This window comes from Mustelus asterias, chromosome 18 (genome assembly GCF_964213995.1).
Source record: "Mustelus asterias chromosome 18, sMusAst1.hap1.1, whole genome shotgun sequence".
NCBI classification, from domain to species: Eukaryota; Metazoa; Chordata; class Chondrichthyes; order Carcharhiniformes; family Triakidae; genus Mustelus; species Mustelus asterias.
Genome location: NC_135818.1, coordinates 26,055,084 through 26,075,700, shown reverse-complemented (window position 1 = coordinate 26,075,700; position 20,617 = coordinate 26,055,084). Strand labels below are relative to the sequence as shown.

The 20,617-nt window shown below is 45.1% G+C and overlaps 1 protein-coding gene across 2 annotated transcripts in view; it reads left to right on the top strand.

Moving 5' to 3' along the window:
* znf106a (zinc finger protein 106a) overlaps nucleotides 1–20,617 on the top strand; it is a 72,593-nt gene that overhangs the window by 14,085 nt on the left and 37,891 nt on the right. Inside the window, exons 4-10 of one of the 2 annotated variants that reach the window (XM_078233578.1) lie at nucleotides 4,386–6,572; nucleotides 7,465–8,149; nucleotides 8,732–8,801; nucleotides 12,048–12,202; nucleotides 13,019–13,079; nucleotides 14,083–14,430; nucleotides 17,569–18,370. In XM_078233578.1, the coding sequence (XP_078089704.1) occupies nucleotides 4,386–6,572; nucleotides 7,465–8,149; nucleotides 8,732–8,801; nucleotides 12,048–12,202; nucleotides 13,019–13,079; nucleotides 14,083–14,430; nucleotides 17,569–18,370 (4,308 nt within the window). The remainder of the gene's footprint in view (nucleotides 1–4,385; nucleotides 6,573–7,464; nucleotides 8,150–8,731; nucleotides 8,802–12,047; nucleotides 12,203–13,018; nucleotides 13,080–14,082; nucleotides 14,431–17,568; nucleotides 18,371–20,617) is intronic. The other variant, XM_078233579.1, reaches the window with a different exon arrangement.

Below are 20,617 nucleotides of genomic sequence, written 5' to 3'. Positions count from 1 at the left end.
CAAACCCAATGGAAGAAACCAATGGACAAAAGTCCACTTTTTAAAACACGTATTTTTTTCCTGCAGATCTGTAGCATTGACTTTGGACCCAGCCTTTCTTAATTTCTTTCAAAGCTTGTTCCTTCCATTTTTCGTCATTTGCTTCAGGTGCTATCTGCTTTGCCACATCTGGTTTATGCTTTTTCTACAGTTTTAGTTCAAACCATTTCAAAGCCCCCTAATTTTTCCTCCTCCGCTTGATGCTCCAATGTCATTTTTAAACTCGCAAGCAGAGTTTCAAACTCACCTGGCACATCTTTTGTAGAAACACCAATGTCAGCAGATTCAGGAAGAGCAATTGGTTCTTTTGAGTCCCTATTACAAGCTTTTCCTTGTAAAACCTTAGTTTCAGTAACCTTGGCAGGCTTTCCTGAAACCACTGAAGATGTCGACACTGTATCCCCAGTCCGGACATTTCAGAACAAAAATATCTGCAAATTGGATGACCAACAGTAACAAGATCACATTTTAAATTAACTCTGCAAAGGAATGGGTAGATAATTTCCATCGATACCCTGCACCAATACCTTTGAACTCAGGGCTATCTGGTGAGAAATGCGTGCCACCTGCTAATATCAGAGACCATACTGCCTCTGTATCTTTAAGGATAACAACTAACTTACCTGCCTCACTGGACAAATTGTGGAGGCACTTTATCCTCAAAACAGAAACTCCCACAATTTCCTACACCCTGACTCTCTCACTATGAATAAATATGGGAGAAATTAAGCTCCTTAACTTAAACTTTACCAACTATGATTGTATTTTCTGGAGAGTCACTATGCTCCAGTATAGTTTTGCTTCCAATGCTTATCCTTCACATGTTATTTTTGCCACAAAAAGGGGCATGTTGATCTCGTCCAACTAAACGTGTCCTCTAGAGTTTCGCTTTTACTAACCTGAAGAGTGTCTGGATCTTTACTTTGCTATATTTCTCAATACAGTCAGATTTATTTTCATCATCAAACCACTTATCTCTCTCAATTTCTAAATGGAGTCTGTTACTAATATTCACGAATCAATTATAATCATCTGCCACTACTGCAGCATCCTTTATTTTGTGATCTTTAAGGTCCCACCTGGTGGAACATATTTCCAAAGGAACACTCTTTTTAATTTCCTCCCCCCGGAACCAATCCCCTAAGCTTCTCAAAGTTTTCTTCAGTCTTCATCTATCTGTACCACCTATCGAACACCATGTCCTTTTCTCTAACAAGTTCCACAGAAATCTTATTAAATGTCTACGTTTTTCTGCTACAGCCTTCAATTTGACATTAAAAGTCAAATCCATTCTAGGGCTGAACATCGAAGGTACTCACTGATTCCCCAGCAAATGCAAATGTAAAATTTAGATTGCTAAATTCAGGAAAATTCCAGTGAGCACATTTTACCGCCTCTGAGGTCAATCTCCTGGACGATTTTATGATGATTCCAGTGGAGACTAATAACTTTCACCAGACTTCCCAAATGACCCCAATGGAAGAAACCAATGGACGTGATTTCACTTTTTAAAACTTTTACTGTAACAATCAAAGCAAAATCAGCATAAATTAAACGTGAATTGTTAAGGGAGTTTCAGAGCTATTCAACTATCCTTGTACTTCACTCACCTGAAGGACCAGGCGACCCTTGGAGTTCTTGTTTAAGATGTTTATTCAAGTTATGATGTGGAGATGCCAGCGTTGGACTGGGGTAAACACAGTAAGAAGTCTAACAACACCAGGTTAAAGTCCAACAGGTTTATTTGGTAGCAAACGCCACTAGCTTTCGGAGTGTGCTGCTCCTTCGTCAGGTGGAGTGGGAGATCTGCTCACAAACAGGGCATACAGAGACACAAACTCAATTATTCAAGTTATAGCAGGGGAGTCTGTTTTCCCACACATGGCGTACAAACTCCAAGAACAAAGGAATATAACAGCAATTATATCTTGGGTTCAGTTGCAAGTGATTTCCATACACCACTCCACTTATTCGAAGGTGATCAATATCCAATCCCAACTAATAGTTCTGATTACTTGTTTGTTTCCCACAACCGTGTTTAACCAGTTACAGCAAATCTACACTTGCCGAATTACAACTTCCAGTCATCAACAAGGCACGTATATAGAATCCCTACAGTGGAGAAGAGGCTGTTCGAGGCCAAGTCTGCACCATCTCTTCAAAAGAGCATCTTACCCACCCCTATCCCCATAACCCCATGGCTAAACCACCTAACCTGCACTTATTTTGACTGTGGGAGGGAACTGAAACACCTGGAGGAAACCCACACAGACACGGGGAAAATGTGCAAACCCCTCGCAGGTAGTCACCCAAGGCTGGAATTGAACCCGGGTCCCTGGCGTTGTGAGGCAACAGTGCTAACCACTCTGCCTTTGTGCTGCCCCTCTACACATAGCTATACTATCAGTAAATACATGTCTGTGGTCTTTGATTGTTTGGCACCCTGAGTAGTGACTTGAGGCTTCTATCAAAGCACATTGCAGTTCTGTAGTTACAGCTCTCATTCAAAGCCCTCCTTGGCCATTGTTTTTGCAGCTGTACCTTGTATCCCGAGCAGTTTCCCAAGAACTTTGCTCCAATAAATAATTTGTAACCCTTTCATGAATTAACAGGCGAGTTGTGTTCCGTGGAAGCTATATATTGTATTTAAAATAGCCAAATACAACAAAAATAGATCGCACTGATTTTCGTAGATACTTGCTTCAGCGTGTATGACACTAATCTCAGCTACAGAGTGCCACAAATCTGTTCTTTCTGGATGGAATTTAAATTATTTTGTTCACGTAGGAGTTAGGCCCAAAATCCCATCTGACAACAACATTATCAGCCCAGAGTTCTAGAGATAGTCTCCACTGAAAGCACACCCTTCCAGATCCTTCATGGCACTGCTCCCAGAATTGGGCTTTTTGGTTGTCCTCCAGCTGTGCCATGACTTTCTGTCTTGGGTGTCTTACACTCAGCTTCTCCATCACCCCTAAACTGTTCTCCTTCTGCTTAAAAAAACCTGAACTTTAAAAGCCCTGCCTGTTCTGACCACTGGAATTGCACCCCTCGTCTTCCATTTTCTAAACCACAAACTGATTTCTCAGAAGTCTGACGTCACAGCAAAGAATTTCAATTTACACCTGTCCCTCCCAGAAACCTGGAGATGTGTTTTTTTTATAGATTTGGGATTGCCTCAATAAATGCATGCTTTGAAACCAGTCAGTGCAGGCAATAGATTGCCTCACTATATAGACTGCAATGACTAGGTAGAAAATGCCACCATGGACTTTATAATATTTTAACCCCTGCAGAAACCAATAATTTTTTTTAAAAAAAATTCATTTCTCAAATGAGAGAACTGAAGGACAAGCTTCCACTTTATAAGACTTTTGCTTCAATAAATTAATCTCAAAATTGATAAAACATTAATTTACAACTAATACATCAAACTAAAGAAAAATGTTAAGTTTTGCATTCACTAACACAAACAAAATATGTATTGAGAAACACTTTTACTCGTAGAGAACTTTACTTTTCCCCACCGTTTCTTATAGAGCAGTGAAGACCTGTTCCTGGGAGAATTAAAATTTTCTCCTACCTGCGTTTCTTCAGCAGCTGTTCTTTGTTCTGAGAGATACTGTGGAAAGTGCTAAAATTGGCACTCCCACCTCAATGGCTCCTATTTTGAGTTTTTACCCCATAGCAACTGGATTGCATAGGTATTTCTCCAAACTGAGGAGTTTATCAGGAATGTTAATTTTACATTCCGTTCCAGAATTTTCTGTTTTACTTTGAGTTAAAGGTACATTTTAAAATGATGTCTTATAAAGTCCAGCATTCATGCCATTAGGAAAACTGAGAAGAATGGAACATTTGGTCTTGGGCAAGATTGCAGGTTTGGTCAAAAGGTGGATTTTTGAGGGTTTTTAATTGAAAGAGTATAGATGCAGAAGAGTGAATTTATGGAGGGCTGGGCTGAAGCAAGTGCTGATGCTTTGACCACTGGTCAAATGCAGGAAGATGGGGAGCCATAGTCAGTTTGAAAGCTGTGGGGAAGAGAACTAAATGAGGATTGCAATGAATTACAAAATATAACAATTATACTAAGTCCAGGGATTTAGACCATGAAATGTACACATGTTCCGGCTGAACAGAGATTGTTAATGTCATTTGGAGGAGAATTGGAGCGGTATTTGGAAAGGAAAAATAAAATATGCTAGAAAAGAGGCAGGAAATGGCTGAGAGTAGATAGCCCCAATTGGAGAACTTGTAAAGGTGTGAAAAACAGAATGGCCTCCTTGTGAGCTGTATATTGTATAACTCTATATGGTTGTGTTTTATTTTGGTTTCTGTTCATGTAGAAAGAACGATGCTTCCACACCAGGGAACCATGCAACAGACAATGACGACAGGCGATATAGGAGGACACGGGAAGATAGACAGGCATACCCTGAATCTATGAGTAAATATAATCAGTCATCATGGCACCATGAAAATGGAGAGCAAAAATGGGATTGGGAGTCACGTGATTACGCGAGTTGCAGATCGAATGGGTTTCAGCATTGTCCTTGGAAGACCAATTCAGGGGGTCCTTTGAACCGACATTCATCAAGGGGATCTCACAACTGGCATTTGAACGGCACAGGAGGCCCACCTAACTGGCATTCTAAACATAACTGGCATTCCGGTGGGTCAGGGGGTGTGGCTAATTGGCACTCCAAAAACCAAGGAGGAGCATCCATGTGGAATGCCAATTCCAGCAGCAAGGGCAGCAATCTATCCCATTATACACAAAATCGCTCAAATTCAAGATTCCAGCCTTGCAATAACAACAATTCTGCAGAGAACGTGGATAGAAAGTGGAGTAAAGGGAAAGTGTACAAGTTGAACAAAATGGACAGTAGAAGTGCAAGAGACTGGCATGCCTGGGAGAAAGCGCAAAGCTGGAGAAAGTCAAATGACAGCAGAGGTGATTCAGCGGACATGTGGAACCGGAATGATTACCCCTTCCAGGACTGTGGCATGGATTTCACCAGTGATGATGTGTCAAGTCAAGGAATGTTGAGTTTTACCCAAGAGGGAAACACACTGAGTAAAGATGATCAGAGTGGAGGTAAGAGCTTGAGCCCATCGAGGGATAAGAGATATCGATGGGCCCCTTACCGATCTCTCAAAACTGCCGCGTTGCCTGTGGCGGCCAAGGATCCCAGGACGAGAAACAAAAGCAGAAAAGATTCCGGGAGTGGGTGTACGTCGCATCAACTGAAAGATCTTGAAACACAAAATGACAGCAGTGCTGCCTCACTCCCTGAGAAGGTGAATGAAGAACCAAATGACTCTTCAAGTTTTCAGAAGCAAGGAGGTGCTTCTGAGAATGTGAACAAAGCAATGGACAATGGTGAGGGTCAAGTTCCTGTTAGGCTTCGCACCAAATCAGTTCCTCCTCCTGAACGTGCTTTAATTCCAAACTTGAAGAGTCATTTGAGAGAAAAGAAACCAACAGAAAATAGGAAGAGCTTGAACAAACCCAACTTGGATGTTTCCAGTTATGCTGCGATGCAGCCAAATTGCACACTTAATTCATCAGCAGCTCCGCTTTCAACACAAACTACCCTAAGTCCAACTGCACAGTCCTCACTGGATATGCCAAACAGTGTCAATAAATGCCATGTGGACAGCAGTTTGAGTGAAGAGCTCAGGCGTGCCAGAGAAGCACTGAGGTGCAGTCAGTCTGAGCACAAACAGCACAGACAGGCAGAGGCTGTGAAATGTGAGCAGCAGGCAAACTGTAGGCAGACCATAGAGGGTAATGGGGAGAACAGGAAAAATAGAAACAATAACACATCCCACAAGTCACAGCCCACAGCAGCAGATAGAAATCCAACAAAGGAAGCACCTCTAGGCTGCAGAGAAACGAGTGATGAGGAATTTACTGATATTGCAGAAGAAATAAAGCGAGCTATGCGCGTAGAATCTGCCAGCACCTGTTCAGGCCAGGAGCAGCAAAGTTCAAGTACAGTGAAACTTAAAATAGAAAGTACTCAACATGCTATGAATTCTGAACTCTCAGCCACAAAAGGTGATTACAAGGCCTTCTTGGCTTCAGGAAATGGTATTCAATCACCAAGTGACAGCTCCTTCACAATGATTGAAACCAAAAGTGACAATGAGATTCAAAGCACTGTACATAGCAAAACCATCGATAATTGTTCTTCTGACTCTGAGCTGCAGAGCGGAGGAGCTCAGAGCTCCAGCCATCTTCTTGCTGAACTCAACAAACTCAGACTTCCCACCTCAGTGCAGAGAGATCTGACCCGCCACATCAACGCAAAGTCAAGGCCTGGAACTCATGTCCCTGAACCAAATCTCAACATTGCACGCCGCATTCGAAGCATTGGGAGCCAAAGGAAGAGTGAATCGGAAAAGGAATCTGGCTTGAAGCCAACTTTGCGTCAACTGCTGAATGTGTCACGGCGTCACGTTAACTGGGATCAAGTCATTCAACAGGTTGCTAAGAAGAAGCAGGAGCTTGGCAAGGGTTTACCAAGGTCAGTACAGCGAGAAATTGGTTTTCTATTGTCTTCAAATAACCTGGCAGGCTGTTCCAGTAACTTGTGATCCTGTCTTGGTGATGCACCCTCTGAGAAGGCTGCCCCATTAAGGAAGGCATAGTTCATTGTTCATTCTCATCCCCAGATTAAGTGAAAGGAGTATCATGTTTTGGAAGATGTTAAAGATCATGTTTGCTCCCAAGTTGGGATGAGTGTGAAGTCTAACTCCATTCAGTTGATGACTAATTAATGTGAGGGAGGTGGGGTTCTGCTGATTGCTTGTTGAGAACAGCGTGGTGCTTATAGGTATGAGCTCTGCCTTGTGACCAAATGCTCCAGACAAGAATGTTAGTGCATTGCTATGAGAAATTGGGCCGAGGTGAAGTGGTTCCCCAAAACAGGAACCTGGAGGGACTCCTGTAGCGAATGGTAGGCGTTGAGAATTGATTTGGGAGATTGTGCGTGTGCGGCTTCCCAAAGTTAACTTGCCATTCAGTAGAAGGTCAGTAGATAACTGGGCAGATTCAAACTGCTGTTGAATACGGGTCAGGATCTCCTCCCCTAACTAGACATGCCTCTCTCTCTTACCACACGCTCACTTTCTCCTCTTCTTCTTCCACCCTTTCTCTCTCTTCCCCTCTATTTCCTTCCTTATTTTTTCCTATACACTCTCCCCACTGCCTATGTCTTCATTGTGCCTTCCCCTCTTCCATCCGATCCTCCTTCCTCACGCCCCAACTATCCTCCCCAGTACCGTATATTGGTCCCAAATCCACAAATGTTTTCTGATTCTCTTCTTGTGGGGGAGAGTTGGAAGGGGCAGTGGCTGTGATTGTTTATGCTGTACCTGGTCACTGGTCGTGTTTTTATAATGTGATCCTTTTTCCAGGTTTGGGATTGAGATGGTTCCCTCTGTGCAGACCGGTCTGGAAGCTCTGGAGCTAGATGAGGATGAAAACTTATCCTCTCTGGAAGGTTTTCAGTGGGAAGGGATCTCCATCATGCCAGCTGGAACCACCCGGAAGCGCAGCCTCTCTGAAAGCAGTGTGGTCACGGACAGACGGTCGATTTACAGCCTGTTTGGTGATGGGGCAAAAGATTTGGAGGTGTGCAAAGGCAATGAATGTTCTCCCAGCATTCCAAACAGTCAACTACCTTCAGGACCAAACTCATCGGCTTCCCATGAGAAACCAGCCACCCGTGACAACCCTGTCTCCTCCAAGGCATTCCAGTTTGGTAGCACTGGCGACAGCTCACTGCCTGACACCAGCTCTTCAACTCAGGAGCCTCTCCCTGTGAAGACCGAATGGGACTCAAACTCACCCGTAGCATTTGAGAGTATTTCCACAGTAAACAGCGGACCAGGAAAGAAGTGCCTCATTCCCACCAGTGATGGATCCTGTGGGCAAAGCACTCTTGAAGCAGATGAGGAGTCCAAGGTGTTTGCCCAGCAGATTTCTTCAGGTGCAGTGCAAGGTCTGAACACGGCAGATGGTGCAACTGATAGCAGCTACACATCTGGGGGTGAACTCCATGACGCTCAGGCCCTGGGGAAGAAAAGAAGAGCAACAACTGTAAGTGACTAATTCAATGCTGCATCATTACATTAGATAGAATTACATTGAGTGTATAGCATAAAAATAGATAGACATGGACCAGCTGTACCAAACAGTGTGTTTTTTTTAATCACTACATGAGCCTCCTGCTGCCCTTCTGTCATTTCACCTTATCAGCAAACTTGTTGTTTTCTGTGTTTATGTTTATCTATCTTTCCCTTGAGTCCAGCTGTTCGCATCTACTCTACGTGATCATGAGTTCCACATTCTGACCACTCTCTGGGTAGAGATCTTTCTCCTGAATTCCTTATTGATAAACCAGTGACAGGAGAAGATGCACTTCCACTGCTTTCCATTTTAGACATTATCCTACCTGCTCACTCCATGTGATGCACTCATCTTGAGGGAAAGAGTCGGTTTGAACTGTGCAAATGTTCTTCTTAATCACAGTTGTTTGATTGTTATTGGATTTGAATTAATAATCAAGCAAATGAGATGTCAAATCCAATCATGTGTATGATTGATCTTGGCAATATAGTGTAGAGAACGATGGGTTGAATGGGCTCTGTGAGATTGATTTTTTTTTTTCTGCTTGTGTAGGATGTTTTGTCTCCAGAAGTCCCTTGTTTGGAAAGGAAGAATAAGAGAAGGAAACTCAAAAGCAAAAGAGGTAAGTAAATGGCTCTTCTGGATTGCTTGTGATTGGAATATGCGGATGCACATCTGGTGATTCTGCTGTAAGTCTGAGGACACTTGAATCCTCCATCCAATTCTATGATGTCATTGTGCTGAGTTCTTTTCCGCTGTGTGAGCTGTTAGTGGCAAGATCCCCTACCTATCACCCCTAACCCCTACCTCCCCCACTTGAGCAGTTCATGATGAGCTCTCATCCAAGCTTTGTTTACATTTATGTTCAATCTGCAAACATGACTCTGACCTCGGGCTGCCTTGCCATTTTACTTCTCCAGACCACACTAGCTTCTCTGTCCTCAGCCTCCTGCAGTGACGCTCCACAGAAACTCAAAGAACAGCACCTCATATTTTAATTAGGGACTTTTGCAGCTTTCTAGACTCAACCATAGTCATATCATAATGGCTGCTCCTGCTTTTTTAAAAAACTGTGGTTTTGCTGTTGCCCTTTAAACCTTCTCAAGACGCATCTTTATTTCTTTATTTGTGGTGTAATCCTCCCCTTTGCATTGTGCCACCATTCTTTTGTCATTCAAATGCCTTCCACCCTGTTGCAGAACTTTCCACCTGGTCTTTGTCCCACCATGTGGAGATGCCGGCGTTGGATTGGGGTAAGCACAGTAAGAAGTCTCACAACACCAGGTTAAAGTCCAACAGGTTTATTTGGTAGCACAAGCTTTCGGAGTGCCGCTCCTTCTTCAGTTGAGTGAGGAGATGTGTTCACAAACAGGGCATATACAGAGACACAAACTCAGTTTACAAGATAATGGTTTGAATGCGAGTCTTTACAGGTGATCAAGTCTTAACGGTACAGACAATGTGAGTAGAGAGAGAGTTCATCACAGGTTAAAGAGGTATGTGTTGTCTCCAGCCAGGACAGTTAGTGAGATTTTGCAAGCCCAGGCGAGTCGTGGGGGTTACAGATAGTGTGACATGAACCCAAGATCCTGGTTGAGGCCGTCCTCGTGTGCGGAACTTGGCTATCAGTTTCTGCTCAGCAACCCTGTGTTGTTGTGTGTCATGAAGGCCGCCTTGGAGAGCGCTTACCTGAAGATCAGAGGCTGAATACCCGTGACTGTTGAAGTGTTCCCCGACAGGAAGAGAACACTCCTGCCTGGTGATTGTCGAGCAGTGTTCGTTCATCCGTTGTCGTAGCGTCTGCATGGTCTCCCCAATGTACCATGACTCGGGACATCCTTTCCTGCATCAGGTAGACAACGTTGGCCGAGTTGCAAGAGTATGTACTGTGTACCTGGTGGATGGTGTTCTCACGTGAGATGATGGCATCCGTGTCGTTGATCTGGCATGTCTAGCAGAGGTTCCTGTGGCAGGGTTGTGTGGTGTCATGGTCACTGTTCTCCTGAAGGCTGGATAGTTTGCTACGGACAATGGTCTGTTTGAGATTGTGCGGTATTTTGAAGGCAAGAAGTGGGGGTGTGGGGATGGCCTTGGCGCGATGTTCGTCTTCATCGATGACATGTTGAAGGCTCCGGAGAAGATGTCGTAGCTTCTCTGCTCCGGGGAAGTACTGGACGATGAAGGGTACTCTGTCCGCCATGTCCCGTGTTTGTCTTCTGAGGAGGTCGGTGCGGTTTTTCACTGTGGCTCATCGATCGACAGTTCCGACGCGCCACAGCGAAAAACCGCACCTACCTCCTTGGAAGACAAACACGGACATGGCGGACAGAGTACCCGTCTTCGTCCAGTACTTCCCTGGAGCGGAGAAGCTACGACATCTTCTCCGGAGCCTTCAACATGTCATCGATGGAGATGAACATCTCGCCAAGGCCATCCCCACACCCCCACTTCTTGCCTTCAAACAACCGCACAACCTCAAACAGACCATTGTCCGCAGCAAACTATCCAGCTTCAGGAGAACAGTGACCACGACACCACACAACCCTGCCACAGCAACCTCTGCAAGACGTGCTGGATCATCGACACGGATGCCATTATCTCACGTGAGAACACCATCCACCAGGTACAAGGGACATACTCTCGCGACTCGGCCAACGTTGTCTACCTGATAGCTACAGGAAAGGATGTCCCGAGGCATGGTACATTGGGGAGACCATGCAGACGCTACGACAACGGATGAATGAACACCGCTCAACAATCATCAGGCAGGAGTGTTCTCTTCCTGTCGGGGAACACTTCAACAGTCACGGGTATTCAACCTCTGATCTTCAGGTAAGCGTTCTCCAAGGCGGCCTTCACGACAACGCAGAATTGCTGAGCAGAAATTGATAGCCAAGTTCCGCACACATGCGGGCGGCCTCAACCGGGATCTTGGATTCATGTCACACTATCTGTAACCCCCTCCACTTGCCTGGGCTTGCAAAATCTCACTAACTGTCCTGGCTGGAGACAATACACATCTCTTTAACCTGTGCTTAACCCTCTCTCCACTCACATTGTGTGTACCCTTAAGACTTGATTACCTGTAAAGACTCGCATTCCAACCATTATCTTGTAAACTGAGTTTGTGTCTATATATGCCCTGTTTATGAACACAACTCCTCACTCACCTGATACCAAATAAACCTGTTGGACTTTAACCTGGTGTTGTGAGACTTCTTACTTTGTCCCACCCCCAAAACCTTTTCCTGGGCCTCCCCTCCTCTAAACATGCTTAAAACCTGTTCCATCTCTAACTTGCTGTTCAGCCTAAAAATCATCAACCTAAAATAGTGATCTGATTTTCCCTTTACCAATACTGCCTGACCTGCTGAATATTTCCTGCATTTCGTCTCTTTATTTCAGATTTCCAACCTCTGGAGTATTTTGATTTTGGACTAGCGGCTCATACAGATCGCTGTCTGTTCGGTAATCATGTTCGGTAATATGCAGCAGGTCAGCATCTGAAAGCAAAATGAGAGGCTCGCAATTCAGAGCCTTAGAAATATGGAATTTTACAGTACACAAGGAGGCCATTTGAGCTATCATGCCTATGCCCCTCTCTCTGAAAAAGGTACCCCCTCACTCCCATTTCCACACTGACTCACCATCCAGTTAACCATGACAAAGCAGTTGGTTCCAGTGTCTAATGGATTTCATAAAGATTTATACTGCAGCCAAACATGGCACAATGTTCCATCTGTTGGAGCCATTGGACATCAAGCAGATAACTCCGCTTTGTTCAATGTGTGATCTTGTTCTTACCTCAGTAAGGTATATGTCATGTTAAAGTGGGTCAGGACCCAACATGTCAATCGTCTGATTCCAGAGAGGTGCCAGGTGGACCAGTTGCTGAACATTTCGCTGCGGGAGGATGAGTTGAACCAGACATTGCAAGGGTTGGATGGTAACCTGCTGCAGGCACGTGCTGCACTTCAAGCTGCTTACATCGAGGTTCAAAAGCTGTTGGTTCTCAAACAACAGGTACTTTTGCGATGATGTCTTTAAACAAAGTCATTTCTCAGTTAAACCGTGAACAGGGTGTGATATTTGATGAGGTCTGAGAGGTATTGATGGAATATAATATTTCATAATACAACTTTGGGGTGGTTTGATGCTTGATAACAGAAATGGTGGGATATGACACTTGATAGCAGATATGGTGGGGGTGTTACACCTGATAGTAGATAAGGTGGGATATGACGCTTGATAGAAGATACAGTGGGATTTGACACTTGATAGCAGCCTTTTGTTCTCTACCTCCTCCCTCCCTGGTACCCTGTTATGCTCAGATTCTGGCCTATTGGTTGTTGCCTGCTCCCTTGCTTTGCCGCACTTTGTGATTGTCTAACATCTGCCTAAATCGCGCGTGCCCCGCCGCCGCCCTCTCTCTCTCTCAGAGCTACTAGGGAAATAAATGGGGCCTTGTCAGCAATGCTCATACCCTAAGAATAAATTTTATAAACTTCTCTAACCAAGTTTTAAAACCGGAACTATTTGGAGCCCTTATTGGTTTCCATCCTTTGCTCCGTTGATAATATAGAAATATATTTTAGATGTAGTTACATAATTGTGGTTGACTCCTCAACTCCCCTCTGAAATGGCCTAGCAAGCTGCTCAGTTCAAGGGTATTTATGGATGGACAACAAATGCTGACCTTGCCAGTGACACCCAAATCCCGGGAGAGAATAAAAAAAGCACTACTCCTGAATAGTAAGTTCTTCGGCGCTTTGTGTTCACAGCGTTCTGAACACTAGATGTTGCTGTTTCTCACTGCATCCGTTTTTGTCTTCTGCACAGATTACCCTCGAGATGAGTACACTGAGGAGCAAGAGAATTGAAATCCTTCAGGGGCTGCAAGGTGTATCTCAAAGATATTCTCAGTCAGAAGGCTCAGGAATAGTGCTCGGGCTAATAGCAGTGTTAGGAGAGGGATGGACAGGGGAGGCATGGGCGGGGGCATTAGGAGAAGGATAGATGGGAGCCGAGGGGTCTTAAGAGGTATGTGGTGGGGGGGATTGTTTGTTGTGGTGATGGGGGGGATAAGTGTGTGGTTGTGGTGAGGCAGGGGTGGGAGTTGCTGGTTGGGCGGGGGGGTGAGGCAGGGGTGGGGGGTGAGGCAGGAGGTAGGGGGTGAGGCAGGATTTGAGGATTGCTGGTTAGGTGGTGAGGCAGGGGTGGGGTTGCTGGTTGGGGGGTGAGGTAGGAGGTGAGGCAGGGTTTGAGGGTTGCTGGTTGGGAGGTGAGGCAGGGTTTGGGGGTTGCTGGTTGGGGGGTGAGGCAGGGATGGAGGTTGCTGGTTGATGGGTGTGGGGGGTGGGATGATGGCGGGGAAATGATGCAGGTGTGGAGATGGGTCGCTGGGGGGTGGGTGAGGCAGGGTTGAGGGTTGCTGGTTGGTGGATGAGGGTTGAGGCAGGGATAGGCGTTGCTGGTTGGTGGGTGAGGGTTGAGGCAGGGATGGGCGTTGCTGGTTGGCGATGAGGGTTGAGGCAGGACTGGGGCTTGCTGGTTGAGGTGAGAGGCAGGGGTTGAGGTTTGCTGATTGGAGCTGGGTCAAGTGAGGCTGTTGGTTTAGGAGATAGCCAATGGAGGCAGCTTAGGTAAAGGCTTGGGGGGCGGAGACGGTGCTGGTTAAGGGAGGGTCAGTTGGGAGGACTGTTTTAAGAGAGGATCAGGCGGTGGTATGTGGGGGGGGATGCTGGCTAGGACAGGGCTAGGCAGATGGTGGGTGGGGTGGGCAGGCAGTCCAGAATTGTTGTTCATGATGCTTCTACGTGTTTTCATTCAAGTTGCTGTACTCTGTCTCTGATCTGTGCACCTCAGTTGGTGCATTTCTGACCGAATTATTTTGTTATTTGCAGAATCCTATGATCCTCCTGGGGAACGACTGCTAGCCAGCCCAGCAACCGAAGGCAACAGCAGGAAGCCGCATGGTGACATGACTGAGCTCACTTTCCAGGCCCCACTCTCTTCACCCTTACAGAATAGCTTGTCTCCCAGCCCCAGTTCCACCTCCACCTCCCAGCCACATACCAACATCGAAATAGCCCCTGCTTTCCGTACTCCGGTGGAGAACCCCCTTCCCACCATGGCAGACAATTCCATTAAACAGGAGCCCATCTCTCCAGAAAGAACAGAAAATGGGAATGAGAGAAAGCCTCGGGTGCCGAGCGACCACCTGCACTCCACTTCAGGAGCCCAGAGCAAAGGTACATTGCTGACAGAGATAAAAGGGAGAATTAATGCAGCACATCTACTGTTTGGGCATTGTATTTGTCATGTGGCTGGCATTGCAAAGCCAATTAAGTACTTAGTCCACTCACTGTGATGTGGGAAATATGGCAGACAGTTTGTACACAATAAAATCCCACCAATAGCAATGAGATAAATGAACAAATGATCTGTTTGTGATATTGGTTAAGGGATAAATGATTGGCCAAGGCATTGTCAAAACCTCCCCCTGTGAAATAGTGCTGTAGGATCTTTATTCTATTAAGATAACTCAGAATTTTATACAATTCAATTAGATCTCATCTCATTCTTCTGTTCTAGAGAATATAGACCTAGTCTACACAAATCCCCACTTGAGAGGATAGGCAGACCTCCCTGTAATGTCTCTGAATCCTTTCCCTAAGCTGCCTCCTCTTCTTCGTCCTTCTTACTTGAAGATGCTCCTTTAAAACTACCACAGTCCTAATCTTTCCAATTTGATTTGGTGCCAGTATATGTTAATGTTCATGTGTTTTTTTTAAAAAAGGGTGTTAAAAGCACCTTGAGATGCTTTACTACGTTAAAGATAGTAAGAGAGTTTTGTGTTAGGTGGTAAGCCCTTCAGGTAGAAAGAATTGTGCTTGTCTGTAGATAAAGGGCTGTCATTTAGCACCTCTCCTACCTCTCTGATCCTTCCTAAACCTTCCCCTTCATGTAACTTCCCAGCCCCGTATTCATGTCCATCCCCTTGACCATGCCATCTCAGGTGGTCTCAGTAATTTCATCGTATCAATCACAGATAACATCATCTCTGATCATTTCCAATCTCCATTCTCTCTCTCTTCCCCATCCAAACCATACCTCTTTCTCGCCCTGGAAAAAAATATCACCCTACTTATTTGCTGAACTGCACCTCACTTCTTCTTTTGATGCCATCATCTCAAGTTAAACCATTACGCTCTCTCTCACCCTGGCAGTTTCCTCTGGTCCACCCCTAATCTCCACTTAAGTCCATGAGAAACAGGCTTGGAAGATTATGACAGATGACTGGTTTAGTCATCCACCATCAGATCTGACTGGACCATATAAAGCACTATCGGATCTGCTTTCATCGGCTAAGACTGTTCATTATTCCAGGATCATCCTGAAATGCAAGATCGCCTTGGCTTCTTTTCTGTACTGAAAACTGTCCCCTTCTCCCCTTTCTTTTCCACCCTTGCCTCCAACAATCGGCACAAGGAGCTGTGAACTTCTTTGAGACTACAATTGAGACCCTCTGATCAACCTATCATGCCCCTTCCTTCTACTAAGCCACTGAGCCATACTTCCTACTAATTTTCCCTTCCCTAGCCATGAACTTGCATCTTTCTCTTCATTTCTGTTCCATCTTCTCTCGAGCCCTCTTCAGTCTTGTCCATGAAATCCAACTCCTGCTTCCTCGATTCTCTATTTTCAGGTGTTTTTCCTCTCTCTAAATCTGCCATCATCACCCCCTCCTTTAAAGACCAACCCATACCCCACCATCCTTGGAAACTATTGTCCCAATGCAACCTCCCTCTCCTCTCCAAAGTCATTGAGTGTGTTGTTGCCTTCTAAATCTGCCTGTTTTCCTGGAGCTGCTGTGTCTGAATCCCTCAAATCGGGTTCCTTCCCCTGTCACAGATAATTCTTATCAAAGCCATGAGTGACATTCTGCATGACTGTGTCAAAGGTAAACTCTCTCTCCTCATCCTTCTCAAACTGTTTGCAGCCTTTGACATAGTTGACCACACCATCTCTAACCTCTCTCTGGGTTCTCGCTGGGTGGAACTACTCTCACCTGGTTCTATTCCTTGATACCCAATCTTAGCCAGACTATTACTTTTAATGCCATCTCTTCTTGCTCCCACGCCATTACCTTTGGTGTTCCCCAAGAATATGTCGTTGACCTCCTTCTATTTCTCATCGACATACTGCCCTTGAGGATATCATCCACTGACAGCATTCAACTGATCGCAACACTACCCATCTCTCAATGTTGTTGCTGAAAGACTGCCTATCAAATGCTGGATGTGCAGGACTTTCCTCCAATTAAATATTTGGAAGACTGAAGACATTGTTTTCTATCCCTGCTCCAAACCTTGTTCCCAGCTACTGACTCCCATCTCTGTTCTGATAGTTGTCCAAGACTGAGCTAGACTATTTCACCTTTTGTGTCACCTTTGACCCTGAGATGAGCTTCCAACCACAGTTTTGTGTCTTCTCTAAGACTGCCTATTTCCACTTTCATTACATTACATGACTTGACATTATCCCTGCTTAGCTTATCAGCTGCTGACGCTCTAATTCACTCATCGTTCATGCTTTTACCTCCAGACTTGACAATTTCACCGCACTCCTGGCCAATCTCCCACATCCTATCCTATTGAGGTCATCCAAAACTCTACTGCCAGTGTGTTAAGTCACGGCAAGTCCTGTTTCGCCATTATTACTGTACTCGCTGACCTACCTTGACACCAGCTCAAGGAGCATTTTGATTTTAAAATTCTCATCCGTATTTTCAGATCTTTCCACGGCTTTGCTCCCTCCCTATCCCTGTAATCTCCAGTTCCACAACCTTCCGAGATATCTAATTCTGGGCTCTTGAGCGTTCTCTATTTTAATTGCTCTGTCATTGCTGACTGTGCCTTCAGTTGCTTGGGACCTAAGCTCTGCAATTCCCTTTCTGCCTCTTGACCTTGCTTTCCTCCTTTAAGACACACTTTTAAACCTAGCTCTTTGACAAAACCTTTGGTCATCTGACATAATATCTCCTAGTGTGGCTTAGTGTCATAATTTGTATTATAATCCTCTTTTACAGCACGTTGGGGTGTTTGATAAATTGTTAGAGGGTGTGCAAGTGATTCTCCCTGCTTTTCTGGACAATATTTATTCATCAACAAACATCATTACTGTACTGTTCTAGTCTTTATCTCATTGTTTGTAAGAGTTCCTGTGCACAATTTAGACAAAGTGCCAGCATGTCCAAGTATCATTGGCTGTAAAACACTTTGGGACGTCCTGATGTGTAAAGCCACAGTATAAATGCAAGTTGTTGTTTGATGATCTCTTACATTTAGTCTATTTTGGCTAATGGATGCACCCTTTGTTTCCTGTAGGTGAAGTCAGATCCACAGGGTTCCCGACCATTACATTACCGCTGTCTCTCCAGTATCTGGCCGATGGCTTTGCACCACTGGGTGCTGGGGGGACTCATGTGGCTGCAGACCACACCAGAGGTGGGCCTGAGGAAGCTCTCAGTGCCACTCCCCCAGCATTCAGACTGCAGTCAGGTGGTGAGACTATGGCACCCCAGGAAAGAAAGTTATTTACTCTGCCAGAAAAACCTGGTCGATTGCCAGCCAGCCGGTGCCAGAAGGATCCGAGGCTTCCCGAGAAGAATCTTAAGAACCGGGCAGGCGAACAGGTGGTTGAGTCATCCTTGACTCCTTCAGAAAGCAAAGACGTAAAGAAGAAAAAGAAATTCAGGAAGAAGAAATCTCCCCGGGTGGAGCACGCAAGTGAGAACAGCGACACCGAGCAAGATAGCGAGCAATTCCGACCCGCTCGCAAGTTGAAAAGCAAAAGGATGCCAAAGGGAAAGGTCACAACCTCAACCTGCCCAGGGTCAGAGGGCACTTCAGTACCCAAGGAAAAGGGTAGACCTAAAGGGGAAAGTGAAATGCCGAGTGCCTGCACAGACAGTGATTTCTCTGTGGAGCTGGTGGAAGTTGCCAAACCCCAGTTAGAGGTGGTTGACATCGAATCTCCAGAATCGGCTAACGAGCAGCCTGACAGCCCATCCAAGAGGGAGCAGCTGATCCCACGTCGATGCACCTCTGACCCACCCAAAGCAGGTTATAATGAGGTAACTTCAACCAGCGAGATGGGGACAAGCTGTGCCAACATAATCACCAAGAGGTAAGACTCAGTGGTTTGAAGAGTGGATCTGGCAATCCCCTCAATTTTATAATTCTCATCTTTGTCTTCAAATTCCTCCATGGCTTCATTTCTCCCTACCTGTGAAATTTCTTTTAGCCCCACAATCCTTTGAGGTGTCTGCACACATCCAATACTGGCCTCTTACGATTTTAACCGCTCCACCATTGGTGGTCACACCTTAAGCTGCCAAGGCAGCAGGGTGGCACTGGTTAACGCTACAGCCTCACGGTGCCAGGGACCCATGTTCGATTCTGGGTAAGATGCTCTTTCCGGGAGTCAGTACAGACTCTAAGGGCCAAATGGTCTCCTTCTGCACTATAAGGATTCGATGAAGGCCCTAAGCTCTGGAATTCCCTTGCTAAAATCCTTTTGACGCTCTACTTCTCTCTCTCTCTCTCTTTCTCCCTTTAAGTACAACCTCTTGGACCAATTTTTTTCTCATGTTTGAATATCCCCTTACCTAGCTTGACAACAAATTTTGTTTCATAATTCTCACCTTTTTACTACATGAAAGACATTATATAAATCTGCAATGTCCTTTCTGAACAGACTGCAGCCGGAGTCCTCAGACTTGCCTGCTGCTGAGTTGAGTAGATACGAAAGAGCTCAGCTGTGACACCAAGTAGTATCCTGCTGTTGTGGGAAAATTGCCACTTCAGAGTCAGACTTGGAGGTTTCAACAATACAGTTTTATTTGACGAAGCTTCGTGGAGAAAAGGCGCTGGCACTCCGCAGTAATTTAGGCAGCTACCTTCCCTCAATGGTACAATAGGAGTGGTTCATTTTTATACTTTTCAGACAATGGATCGTCCGGACATTAGCCATTTAACACATCGTTACAGTTGAGTAGGATCGATAGTTAACACATCGTTACAGCCAGACATATACAGACATTGGCTTTTAATATCGCATTGTTTCATAGAATGGGTACATTTTCCCTATCAATGACTTAGTTTCGGTCTATACATACAGTAATTGGTTTTTCTGCATTTATGTATTCCCGTTCCAGTTTGTGGCAGTCCTTACTGTCCTAGATCTGTCCTTATCTTAAAAGTGCCTCAAGCCCTGGCTGTTTCCTGTAGTATTTGTTCCCTGCATGTTTAACTTTAAATAACTGTCTGTCCTGTATGTTTCAATTTCAAGTAGTTGTCTGCATTAAAAGTCAGTGCCTGTTTAATGTCTCTCTCCCAGGTAACCTTTTTATGTGCCAGGCAGCCATTTTATATGTTATGTACCCATCTTTATGTTTTTCCCCACTTTACTCCCTACTTTTGGTCCGGATTATGACTTTAATAATCCCCAGACCAACAATTCTACATTCACATATATAAGTCAATCTTCTTCTTTCCTCCTTCGTTTCTTCTGATGTCTTCGGGGATCTTCATCATGAGTTCTTCCTCAATGGATACACTGGCTCCTGGCACAATTCTTGTTACCATAACCTTGCAGCAGACTTTTAGGCATCCAACAATTAGACAACAGACAATTACAATTGAAATGAGTATGACCAATCCATGCAATAAGTAAGATTCCCAGGACCCCCCTACTAGCCATTCCAGCCAGTTACTTCCTTCCTTGGGTCCCTGCCTGAAGCTATCAAGTTGTTCTCTGATGTTGTTGATGACTTGTGTAATGTTATAAGACTCGTCTGTGACATGGGTTATGCATTTATTGCCTATAATTGTACACACTCCCCCTTGTTGTGCTAACTGGTAGTCCACTGCGTATCGTGTCTGCTGTGCATATAGTCTGTTCAGCCATTTCTTGGTTAACAGCCTCCAGTGCTTTTGAAGTGCTGTTTCCCAGGACTGTTAGTCCACAAACAATGATTTCTATTCTTTGCACTAATCACTCCTGCTGCCCCTTCCAGAGATAAGGCTCCAAGGAACCCATATCCCAGTGAGGATCCCATTGTGCCCGGGGCATCCCAGTCAGCGCAGAATTCTTTGCTCATAACCCGAGTTACTATTCTCCTCCGAATATGCCCCTTCTGAGGGCATGGAACAGTCAGTGGTCCTATTGTCCCTACTGCAAAACGGTTTGGGAGGTTTGGTGTTTCTGTCATGTAAGTACCATTGAAGAGGAACACATATCCCTTCTTAGCCCGGTAACATTTAGTGTCTTGATTATGAGTTTGTTCATATTGCCAATTGTTCAGTTTACTTGACTCCCTGTTTGATCCCACCACCTGGTAAGTATCAAATGGGTATGTCCATCTGGGGCGGC